Genomic DNA, 12,863 nt, shown 5'->3' with positions numbered 1-12,863 from the left:
GTTACACAATTTATCCAGGGTTCCTGATAGATGGTTCTTTAAATTATATCATCAAGCTATCTCCATATAATGATTGCCAAGGCTCAGAACACGTTTCCTGCAGTAAGGGGACTCTAGTAAAGAGTAGACTGGCTTCCAAGGAAAGGTCTGTTATAATGCTAGTGACAAAGTGCAGATCACCTTCATAGTAAGAATGAGAAATGTGTCTAAAAACTTATTTTTTAAAGACTAGAGACAGGTCAAAAACAGTGACTTGCTGGAGACAGATCAAAGAAGCTCAGCATTACCAACTCAAATAGCATGGCCCTCTGCCGTTTACCAAGTGTTTTCATTATCACTTTTGATCTTATCATTACAATATATCTGTGAGGACACATGAAGTAAATAAAATACAGAAAAGTAATATGATGTAATCAGCACAAAAGTGGAAGCATCAGCATTAGAACAAAGATCTGTCTAAGTATAGAGGGTCAGGAGAAGCTATGGAACCTTTCATCAACATACATAGGTCAAGCTCTAGGAACCTTTATGTATAATCGTGTCTCCAATATCCCCCTGACTGGCTGCATTTTTATCATTTTGTTTTCAAGACTGCAACACCCTTGATTATTCTTCTGGTTTAATTCTTTCTCCATGTTAATTCCAGTCTGCCAGGGAGATAGAAAGAATCAGCACCTTCATATTTAATTTCCAGCTCTGTCATGTCTTGGCTATGTGATCTTAGTTAAAATGATATCTGTCTGGTATATTAGGTTTTGAAATCTGCTTCTTTGAGCTTTAAATTTCTTAGCTGTAAAGTAAGAATAATACAGGTCTCTTAGGGTCATTGTAAGAATTCAATTAGATGATACCTGTGAAGAGTGTAGCATGACTGCCTGACACATAATGGGAACTCCATAAATGGCAGACAGCATTATTATTACCTCACAGACTGTACATTTGTATCATTCATTTATGCAACAGATTTTTTTCTTTTTGGAGAGGTTTTTGCTATAGGGTACATGCGCTCACCAGAAAGAGAGAGACAGAGAGACAGAAAATGAGAAATCACCCCCCGGGGGGATGGCCACACCGCAATCCCTTCTCCTCCATTCTCCTCTCGGGATTATGGGCACACACGCACATGTGCCCGGCGTGAGTTTAAGCCACCAGGTCCGGGACTCGAACCACAGTCGACTACATGGGAGTCCAGCGACATAGCCATTACGCTAACTGCTGGTCCCATGTATGACTTTTTTAATACGGCAAATTTAAAAGAGACTGGTGGCAATCAGTGGAGGCTGAGGCAAGTTAGAACATTTTCATAATCTAGACCAGACATTATAATGGCCTAGGCTAGGGTTTAGTTGTGGAGGCAATGAGAAGTAGATTCTGGATATATTTTAATGGTAAAAACCAAGAGATTTTGCTTATGAGTTGGATGAAGAAGTAAGAGAAAGAGAAGTCATGGATGACTAAGTTTTCTGGCCTGAATGAAAAGAATAAAGTTGCCATTTAATGAGAAAAGGAAAACTTAAGGGAGAAACAGGTTTTCAGAATAGTAGGAAACAGGAGTTCAGTTTGGACTATGTTTAATTTGAGATATCTATTAGATAGACAGTAGAGATGCTGAGTAGGCAGTTGTGCATATGAAGGTCTGGAGTTGAGAAGAAAACATGGGCTGGATATATGCGTTTGAGGGGTTCATTCTCAAAGTTCTGTTCAACTGCTACCTCTTTCACAAAGCCTTTCTTGGTCACCTAGTCCTGCAGGAATCTAGGCCAACTCTGACTTCTACTGCCTCTTTGGTCTGACTACTCAGGCCTATTGCATTATTTGCATTGCAAGGATTATCTTGATGAGAGGCCAGGATATTCTCAAATGTAGGATATGTTTTATTCCTTAGCACTTAGCACAGTACCTGGTAAAAATAAAAGTTTGTTGGATGAGCAGGCTGTGAAACACAACTAAGTTGTGATCCTGCATCTGGCTGTGATCCAGGAATAGGAATTACAAAGATAAAATATGACAAAAATCTGCAAATATTTAACACTGAGCTTCATTTATACACTGAAAGTATTTTTCTAGATGATAATCTGTTTCACTAACTTATTTCTTACTTGGCTCTGGAGGCTTGATGGCATAGGGATTAAATATACAGACTTTGGAGTGACCTACCTAGGTTTGTATCTGTTCTCTGTTCTGTTATTTATGATGACATTAGGCAAGTTACTTAACTTCTTTATGTCCAAGTTTCCCCATCTCAAAGTGGGGAAACCTTTATAGTTTTTTTAAAAGTTTTCTTTTCTTTTTTTAAAAAATTATTTATTTAATTTATTCATTCATTTATTTTAATTTGACCAGAGAGAGACACACACAGAGAGAGAAAGAGAAAGGGGTGGGGGAGAGAGAGAGAGGGAGGGAAAGGGACAAAAGAAGCTGCCAGGTCTGGGACTTGAACCATTGTTGGCCATGTGGGAGTGTCCAGCACCTTAACCACCACGCCACCTGCTGGTCCCTTAAAGTTTTCTTTTTTTTCTAGTAAAGAGTAGACTGGCTTCCAAGGAAAGGTCTGTTATAATGCTAGTGACAAAGTGCAGATCACCTTCATAGTAAGAATGAGAAATGTGTCTAAAAACTTATTTTTTAAAGACTAGAGACAGGTCAAAAACAGTGACTTGCTGGAGACAGATCAAAGAAGCTCAGCATTACCAACTCAAATAGCATGGCCCTCTGCCGTTTACCAAGTGTTTTCATTATCACTTTTGATCTTATCATTACAATATATCTGTGAGGACACATGAAGTAAATAAAATACAGAAAAGTAATATGATGTAATCAGCACAAAAGTGGAAGCATCAGCATTAGAACAAAGATCTGTCTAAGTATAGAGGGTCAGGAGAAGCTATGGAACCTTTCATCAACATACATAGGTCAGGCTCTAGGAACCTTTATGTATAATCGTGTCTCCAATATCCCCCTGACTGGCTGCATTTTTATCATTTTGTTTTCAAGACTGCAACACCCTTGATTATTCTTCTGGTTTAATTCTTTCTCCATGTTAATTCCAGTCTGCCAGGGAGATAGAAAGAATCAGCACCTTCATATTTAATTTCCAGCTCTGTCATGTCTTGGCTATGTGATCTTAGTTAAAATGATATCTGTCTGGTATATTAGGTTTTGAAATCTGCTTCTTTGAGCTTTAAATTTCTTAGCTGTAAAGTAAGAATAATACAGGTCTCTTAGGGTCATTGTAAGAATTCAATTAGATGATACCTGTGAAGAGTGTAGCATGACTGCCTGACACATAATGGGAACTCCATAAATGGCAGACAGCATTATTATTACCTCACAGACTGTACATTTGTATCATTCATTTATGCAACAGATTTTTTTCTTTTTGGAGAGGTTTTTGCTATAGGGTGCATGCGCTCACCAGAAAGAGAGAGACAGAGAGACAGAAAATGAGAAATCACCCCCCGGGGGGATGGCCACACCGCAATCCCTTCTCCTCCATTCTCCTCTCGGGATTATGGGCACACACGCACATGTGCCCGGCGTGAGTTTAAGCCACCAGGTCCGGGACTCGAACCACAGTCGACTACATGGGAGTCCAGCGACATAGCCATTACGCTAACTGCTGGTCCCATGTATGACTTTTTTAATACGGCAAATTTAAAAGAGACTGGTGGCAATCAGTGGAGGCTGAGGCAAGTTAGAACATTTTCATAATCTAGACCAGACATTATAATGGCCTAGGCTAGGGTTTAGTTGTGGAGGCAATGAGAAGTAGATTCTGGATATATTTTAATGGTAAAAACCAAGAGATTTTGCTTATGAGTTGGATGAAGAAGTAAGAGAAAGAGAAGTCATGGATGACTAAGTTTTCTGGCCTGAATGAAAAGAATAAAGTTGCCATTTAATGAGAAAAGGAAAACTTAAGGGAGAAACAGGTTTTCAGAATAGTAGGAAACAGGAGTTCAGTTTGGACTATGTTTAATTTGAGATATCTATTAGATAGACAGTAGAGATGCTGAGTAGGCAGTTGTGCATATGAAGGTCTGGAGTTGAGAAGAAAACATGGGCTGGATATATGCATTTGAGGGGTTCATTCTCAAAGTTCTGTTCAACTGCTACCTCTTTCACAAAGCCTTTCTTGGTCACCTAGTCCTGCAGGAATCTAGGCCAACTCTGACTTCTACTGCCTCTTTGGTCTGACTACTCAGGCCTATTGCATTATTTGCATTGCAAGGATTATCTTGATGAGAGGCCAGGATATTCTCAAATGTAGGATATGTTTTATTCCTTAGCACTTAGCACAGTACCTGGTAAAAATAAAAGTTTGTTGGATGAGCAGGCTGTGAAACACAACTAAGTTGTGATCCTGCATCTGGCTGTGATCCAGGAATAGGAATTACAAAGATAAAATATGACAAAAATCTGCAAATATTTAACACTGAGCTTCATTTATACACTGACAGTATTTTTCTAGATGATAATCTGTTTCACTAACTTATTTCTTACTTGGCTCTGGAGGCTTGATGGCATAGGGATTAAATATACAGACTTTGGAGTGACCTACCTAGGTTTGTATCTGTTCTCTGTTCTGTTATTTATGATGACATTAGGCAAGTTACTTAACTTCTTTATGTCCAAGTTTCCCCATCTCAAAGTGGGGAAACCTTTATAGTTTTTTTAAAAGTTTTCTTTTCTTTTTTTAAAAAATTATTTATTTAATTTATTCATTCATTTATTTTAATTTGACCAGAGAGAGACACACACAGAGAGAGAAAGAGAAAGGGGTGGGGGAGAGAGAGAGAGGGAGGGAAAGGGACAAAAGAAGCTGCCAGGTCTGGGACTTGAACCATTGTTGGCCATGTGGGAGTGTCCAGCACCTTAACCACCACGCCACCTGCTGGTCCCTTAAAGTTTTCTTTTTTTTAATAATTATTTCTATTTAACTTTGTCTATCTATCTATCTATCTATCTATATTTATTTATTTTAATTTTACCAGAAAGGGGGGGAGAGAGAGAGAGAACGTGCAAGCCACCAAGTCAGGGACTCGAACTGCAGTCGGCCACAGGGGAGTCCAGTACCCTTAACCATCATGCCATCTGCTGGCCTACTTTTATAGTTTTTAAAATTAAGTAAGAGAATGTATACAGGACACAGAATAGTGCTTAGTATGTTAAGTCTTCAGTAAATGTTATCTTTTTTGCATTTTAATTATTAACTCATGCATTTTAATTTGACCAGTGAGACACACACACACACACACACACACACACACACACACACACACACACAGAGGGACAGTGAGAAAAGAGAGCCAGGTTTGGGATTCAAACCATGATTGACCATGTGAGAGTGTCCAGCGCCTTAACCACCACACCATCTACTGGTCCCCAGTAAATGTTATTTTATAAAAACATTTATCCTGGGGACAGTTGATGGCATAATAGTTAGGGCAGCTGGATCTCACATGGCTGTGGCTGACTGTGCTGTTCAAATCCTGATGGACTGAAAAACATACCAGGTATGTGTGAGTGTGTGCCAGAAATTCCTAAAGGAGGGAGAAATAGAGGAGAAGGGACTGTGGCAGGACATCTCCCCTAGGGGTATTTTCTCACTTTTCTCTTTCTCGGTCTCTCTTTGGTAAGTGCATGTGCCCTCTAGCAAAAATTTTTAAAAATGGAAAATCATCATGATACAAGTTTGGTGGGGCTGAGTAATTTGCCCAGTCATTCATCAGATATGTGATGGAATGGGATTCAGATGTAAGCCTACCACCAAGACTTTACTTCTTTTTTTTTTTGAGAGGTTTTTGCTATAGGGCAAGTACACTCACCAGAGAGACAGAGAGACAGAAAGCAAGAAATCACCCTCCAGAGGGGATGGCTATTCCGCAGTCCCTTCTTCTCCATTCTCCTCTCGGGATCTTGGGCACACACGCACATGTGCCTGGCATGAGTTTAAGCCACTAGGTCCGGGACTTGAACCACAGTTGTCTACATGGGAGTCCAGCGACACAGCCATTATGCCAACTGCTGGTCCCACCAAGACTTTACTTTTTCTTAATTTTTTAAAATAATTTTTAAAATTATTTATTTATTTATTTCCATTTGTTATTGTTATTTTTTTTTCTTTATTTGATGAGAGATAGAGAGAGAAAGTAAGTAAGAAAGCAAGCCATCAGGTCCAGGACTTGGCCATGTGGGAATCCAGAGCCCTTATCCACCACACCACCTGCTGGCCCCAAGACTTTACTTCTAACTATGCTATTCTCTTCTACTCAGGGAACACCTCTGTGTAAAGCTCACACTACTTACTTTCTTTATAACCCCTTCCCTTATCATTGTAGGTTGAAATTACCTACCCTTCCCACTCTGGGTACAATCTGTAAAGCAATTTGCTTTAGATTGTGTTTTCACTAGAATATAAACTCTTCAGGGTCAGTAACAGTTTCTTTTAGCATCAGTGTTGGTGTGGAGGCTGGCATAGAGTGGTTGCTTGGTTAATGTTTTTTTTTTTTTTTCTTACATGAAAGAACAAATACATGAATGAAATGTAAATTAAACTGTTTACATTCCCTCATGTGGCAAACAGGACATCAGTGTTACAGATGAAGTTAAACTTTATCTAGCAGTTGCTTCTGGATACAGATTAAATTTTACAAGGGTGAGAACTATGCCATTGTTTTTCAGCATTTGGTTACCAGTGCTTAGCCTGGTGCTTGGCATAATAAAAGTGGATGAGTACAGAGCAAGGAATGTGTATATCCTAACTCTGAAAGGCTTCTTCCCTAGTTCATTTCAACAAACTTCTTCAAGGCCTAGTCTGAAACAACCTGTGGAAGCGTGCTAATACTCATTCCTTTTAGTCTTAGAAGGAAAGAAAAAACATTATGGAGGGAAAAAAACTGGACAACTAGGAGGAAATATAAATTCACTTATTACCTTGTTTTAGAATATAGAACATCTCATTATGGTTTAGTACAGAATGCATGCTTGTCTGTTTTGGGGGTTCACAATTACAGATTTTGAGGAAGACAAGTTATCCAGGCAAGAATGGGGGCTGTGACTGCATCACTGACAAGGCACATGGGCCACCGGTCTCTGGAGCTCACCTGCCTATCCCAGTTTCCTCTCCTAGTGCTTTCTAGTCATTTTATCACTTGCCATTTGTAGGTGGAGCTCCTGTGAGTGATGTGGACACGAGAAGGCAAAAGAGGGAAAATAGAGGTGGCCAGAGGGGAATAACAAATTAAGGAAGATAGAAGAGTAGAAAAACATGAGAAAAGATAAAAAAGGTAAAATAGGATTGGAAAGAAGGGCAGGTGCGAGAAAGGAAGGAGAGGAGAAAAGGGAAGACAAGAAAAGGGCACAGAGGAGGAAGGTCGGGGGATATTGACAATCTCTTACCATGCAGTGTGAGTGACAATTAGCTCTTTTGGGAAAGGCCTGTGTCTGGGCCACTGTAGATCCACAGAACTTGAGAGGTGCCAGGAGTCCTTTACTCTGACTTTACCACAGGGTAAATAGTGCTGGGGTCAATATCATTCATTACTCAGTTTTCAGGGCTCAACTATCTTACTCCCAGGATAATACCAAATGAAGACAAAGAGGCCACTGATGTTCAGATGGCTCAGATATGTTCGAGAAGTAGAGCTTAATGACCAGACCTCCGGAAGGAAATGCTATTTCTTCTCTTGGTAACTATTATTAGTTAAATGGGGAGGTGGGAAACAAACCAAAAAAACCCACAGAAATCAAGTAACTCAGTGTACCTAGGAACTCCACAGTCAGTTTTCCTGAGAGTGTCTGTGTCTCCTGCTAATTTGGTCATCCCATAGTGTTCAGTTCAGGGACGTATACATTTAGTAAACAGGTAGACAGATGGGAAATCTTAACACGACATAATGTTTTGGTTGTGGGGTGGGAGTGCAGAAGAACCTTTAGTAGGTTTTCTGGTAAGAAACCAGTCTCTGCTTTGTGGAGAAAAGTTGAAGACACAATAAGACTCCTAGAGTTAAATCTTACATTATTTGTTATTAAAGAGGCAAGGTCTTAAGATGTGCTTTTTAACAGTCTTTAGTTCGGCTGTAATTTAAGATGACTTTTACAAATTAGATCCTAATCCTTGTAGACACAGATGGCTGTTACAGAATAGCCTTGCAAAAACACTAGTTATTTAACTTGAAAGAGCATTCAGAGAAGGATGAAGGGCTATTAACTCTCACCCCAACCCTGACTGTAAGATGCCTAAAAAGTCCTGGGTGGGCTTTCTGGGTGTGGGTCTGAAATCTGGGTGGGCCTAGGGCATGGCTCTCATTTGGAATAACCTCTCTCATTCGCTCTGGAGCCAGAGATTTAGGAGAGCCTATGGTTGTTAACATTTAACAGTTACTGAGTGCTTATATATGAGGCCCCATGCTGGGAACTGCAAGGGAGACAGATGTGAACATGACACGGACTGTCTCTGTAAATCACTACAGAGCAACAGGGCACGTGCTATGAGAGAGGAATGTACAAATTGCAATGGTACATAGATACGGAACTTGGGAGAAGAGGGAGGGCCTCACAGAGGGGATGACATTTGAGCCAAGCATTAAAAGGTAAGTTCAAACAGGCTAGGAAAAGTGAGGAGGGTTGATATTCAGGCAAGAGAGAATGGAGTATACAAAAACACAGAGGTAAGAGAGTCTCTTGCGCCTTTAGTGAATAGTGAACAATCTATTTCCTCACAATAGAAGTAACAAGAGGCAAGATATAAATTGGGAAAAGTAGGAAAGGACCAGATTGTAAAGAGTTTTTGAAAATATTCTAAGGAATCTGTACTTATCCTAGATTAGCAAAGAGCTACTAATGAATTTTTAAGCATGAGAGGATATGATCAGAATGGGGTTTTGGAAAAATCACTGTGGCTTTCAGGTAGATAAGGGACAATAAAGTAGTCCTGTGATGGGTACTGGGTGGCTCTTGGCATCTTCCTTAGGAAGAAAATTTTCTGGTTAGAAAAGTTGATTTTTCTCCGAAGTATTGGTCCAAACTTGATCTAAACTGGTCATAGGATAAGGAGGGAGGTAGATATTGGGTTAGATGTAAAATGGATATTGGGAAAAGAGACTGTTAACCAGATTAAATAGTTGTTTTTTGTTTGTTTGTTTATTTGTTTGTTTGTTTTTCCCTCCAGTAAGGGAGAGTGATCGAGAGCTACATGCTAAATCAGGAGTAAATTTTCTCCAAGACTGAGTTACTGACTCCATTTAGGGCTAATCTCTACTGATACAATACACCCTGCACTGAAAGGGCTGAATATTTGGTCAGAGAACACAAGGCAGGCAATGGCAGGCTGCATTTCACATTACAGTTCCCTGTCTCTTCACAATGGCAAATTTCCACAGTTCACGTTTTCATCCTGTGAGAAGAGGCTTTTTTTTTTTTTTTTTTTTAAGGGTTTTTGCTATAGGGCATGCTAGAAAGAAAGAGAGACAGAAAGCGAGAAATCATCCCCTGGAGTGGACGGCCATGCCACAATCCCTTCCCCTCCATTCTCCTCTCAGGATCTTGGGCACTCATACACACGTGCCCAGTGTGAATTTAAGCCACTGAGTCTGGGACTAGAACCACAGTCGACTACATGGAAGTTCAGCAACATAGCCATTACACCAACTGCTGGTCCCGGGAAGAAGTTGTTAACGCAGATTTTAAAACCCTAGCTCCTTAAGAAATCGTCTATTCCATCCCTGCCAGTAACCAAGTTTAAAGTTAATTTTTAAAAAAAGTTTAATTTTAAAAGCCAGGAAGGTTCTTATACTCTATTTCTTCTAGTACCTTCAGTTTATAGATGAGTTTTAGGAGAATGACTTAAAGCCAAGGGTTAGGAATAACTAATTTAGCTCGTAAGTTTCTTAAGTCTTCCAAGGTGAGATGTTCCTCAGAGAACATAAGAACCAGGCTGATTCTGAACCCTTTAATAGTGAGTCTTTCATTATTTAAGGTAGTTCTCACTGGTTGTGTGGTAAGAACATGGGCATGCATGTGTTCCCTTATGCCTGTTGTGTTCCTTATATATGCATAATGGGGAGGAGTTTGGAGGCAATGCTGATGAGAGGCCAGCACCTGGGTCCACTGAGTCCTGGGCTTAGATTTAAGTAGAAGGATTCTTAACGCACCTGGGGGGATTTGTGGCTGGCTGGTGGAGCTCGAAATATACCACTGGTTTCTGTATCTATCCTGAAAATCCAAACACCAATGTGAAGGCTTAGATGAGCCTTGAGCAAATTCTTGATTTTGTTCTGCTGGATAGAGCCTAGACGCTGAGATCTAGACCATAATGGAATCACAGAATATTAAGATATACTATATATCATAGGAGCTGAACTAGTTCCAGTCCCATCCTACATGAAGTTGGAACACCAGGATGAACCCTTCTCCATAGACAGCCATTTTTGCTTAAAGGAACTGTGCTTGGTTATCTCCAATGACAGGAAAATAACTATCTCACAACACGAGATATTCCTTTCTTATAAGATGTTTTCTTATATTGGCCCTCTGTTTTTCAACGTGTGGGTCTCAGTTTTGTCCCAGAATCTTACAACCTGAGATGCTTTTTTTTTTTTTTAAAGAATGATCCATTTTTTATTTTATTTATTTTTATTATTTCTAAATTTGCTATAGGGCTCATGTGCTTACCAGAAAGAGAAAGTGAGAAAGCAAGCACCAGGTCTGGGACTTGAACTGTGGTCGACAATGTGGGAGTCCAGTGCTTTAACCATCATGCCACCTGCTGGCTCCCAAACACTTCTTTTACATGGCAGGCCTTCAAGTAGTTGAGGGCAGTAGTCCTGTTTCTCATGACCTTTCTTTGTCTGAAAGGAAACTTAGAGTTTCCTTATCTTCCTACCAGCCCTACTTTAGACATGCTCCTGTTTCAGCATGAAGCCTAAGGACTCTTTCTGGGGTGATTTCTAGGGCAGAGTTTAATAGGACCATTAAGTTACCCTCTGGTTGAGATTATACCTGAAATTATAGCTGAAAGTGCAGCTAGCATTTTTGTTGGCAGTCAAAACCTATTATTGATATATATTTAGTTTAAATCAACCAAAACCAAACCATCTGCTAAGGGAATCTATCTCCATATACCAGTATATATTTTTTGGAGAGGTTTTTGCTATACGGTGCATGTGCTCACCCGAAAGACAGAGAGACAGAAAGCAAGAAATCACCCCCGGGGGGGATGGCCATACCACAGTCCCTTCTTCTCCATTCTCCTCTTGGGATCTTGGGCATGCACATGCACATGCACCTTGCATGAGTTTAAGCCACCGGGTCTGGGACTCGAACCACGGTCCACTACATGGGAGTCCAGTGATATAGCCATTATGCCAACTGCTGGTCCCAATACCAGTATATATATATTTTAAGAATTACTTATTTAATTTTATTTATTCATTCATTCATTTTAATTTGACCAGACACACACACACACACACACACACACACACAGAGAAAGAGAGAGAGAGAGAGAAAGTGAGAAGGAAAGCAAGCTACCAGGTCCAGGATGCGAACCATGGTTGGCCCTTAACCATCATGCCACCTGCTGGTCTCGCATATACCAGTATTTTTGTAAAATCTCAGCAGCCTTATCTTGTCTATAGTTTCAGCAGTTTAAAGTTTTTTCCCTTCAGTCTGATTTTCCATAATCCCCAAAATCTTCACATACATTGCCAATAAATTGGATGAGAAATAAAAGACTAAATACAGGGTCTCTTGGTTCCCTCCAGAGAGACTACAGTCAAAATTTTCTGGACATACCATTTAATTGGCAATGAATCTATCTAACTGCACATCTGCATCTCTCTACTTCGCCCCAGAATACTTGTAGAGACTATCAAACACCTTGCCAAAATACTGGTACAGTTAATACAGGTCGTTCTCCCCCACTTCCTAGGCAAGAAAGACTATCAAATCTCAAAATACTCTTTGTTTAGCAGGACCAAATGTCAGTGAACCTATAATTGTTGTCCTTGATCTAACTGTTAGGTACACAATTCTCAGGTATACTCTGAGGTATATAGAGATGAGAACTCTGAGTTAGCCTGTATGAATACTGGAAGGGGGAAACAGCTAGGGAAAAAGAAAGACCCAATACTTTAATTCCTACATAGGTATGGGGTGTCTGCAGGCCTGGGAAACCATACCTTCTCTAAAAGATGAGGATAGAATAGTAGGGAGAACAAAGGACTCTGGGCTGTCTCATAGTAGCCAGACCCATGGGACTTTTCTTAGACTACTTCTCCAGCTCTAAGGATGAGATATCTCCATCTGTATACACTTCCTGAGATAGGTATGGGAACTTACGTCTCTCCTAGGAAAGGTGCTCAGTAACTTGAACTCATCCCATGGAAATCCTTTTGAAGCTACAAAATCAAAGACAATCTGGAGCTTATTGCTGGCCAGAAAACGCCGCTCCAGGAACTCGCCACTGGGGGTCCGGATCCGCAATTTGCTCACAGGTTCAGCATTTTCTTCCTTTGGCTCAGGAGGCAGGGCTTGCTCCAAGGAAAGCCGGATTGCCTAAGGAGAGCAAAAATCATGGGTTAAAATGTGGAATAGGAGAGGACTATGGAGAGTGGCAGAGGGAGAGACGAGAAAAAAGCAACTGCTTTCTAGAAACTCATCAAAAAATCACTTCCCATTTATTAAGGAAGTCTAATTCTTAAACATCAGAATCATATCTTTCATTTAAAAAATATTAGTCCAATAGGCAATTAATTAAAATAAATCCTAGCTTGATGACACATATTAAAGCAATGGGTGCCTTTTGGTAGGAACTGCCATCTTCCAGTAATGAACCAAAATGACGAAAACAAAGGGAAAGA

The 12,863-nt window shown here is 40.1% G+C and overlaps 1 protein-coding gene across 1 annotated transcript in view; it reads right to left on the bottom strand.

Moving 5' to 3' along the window:
* Positions 1 to 12,863, bottom strand: part of FAF1 (Fas associated factor 1) — a 470,502-nt gene that overhangs the window by 33,258 nt on the left and 424,381 nt on the right. Inside the window, exon 18 of the mRNA XM_006147256.2 lies at positions 12,343 to 12,558. Within this exon, the coding sequence (XP_006147318.1) occupies positions 12,343 to 12,558 (216 nt within the window). The remainder of the gene's footprint in view (positions 1 to 12,342; positions 12,559 to 12,863) is intronic.

The sequence above is a fragment of the Tupaia chinensis genome, unplaced genomic scaffold (genome assembly GCF_000334495.1).
Source record: "Tupaia chinensis unplaced genomic scaffold, TupChi_1.0 Scaffold000207_1, whole genome shotgun sequence".
Classification (NCBI taxonomy): domain Eukaryota; kingdom Metazoa; phylum Chordata; class Mammalia; order Scandentia; family Tupaiidae; genus Tupaia; species Tupaia belangeri.
Note: the sequence above shows the minus strand (reverse complement) of the source record. Positions and strands in the feature narration are given on the sequence as shown.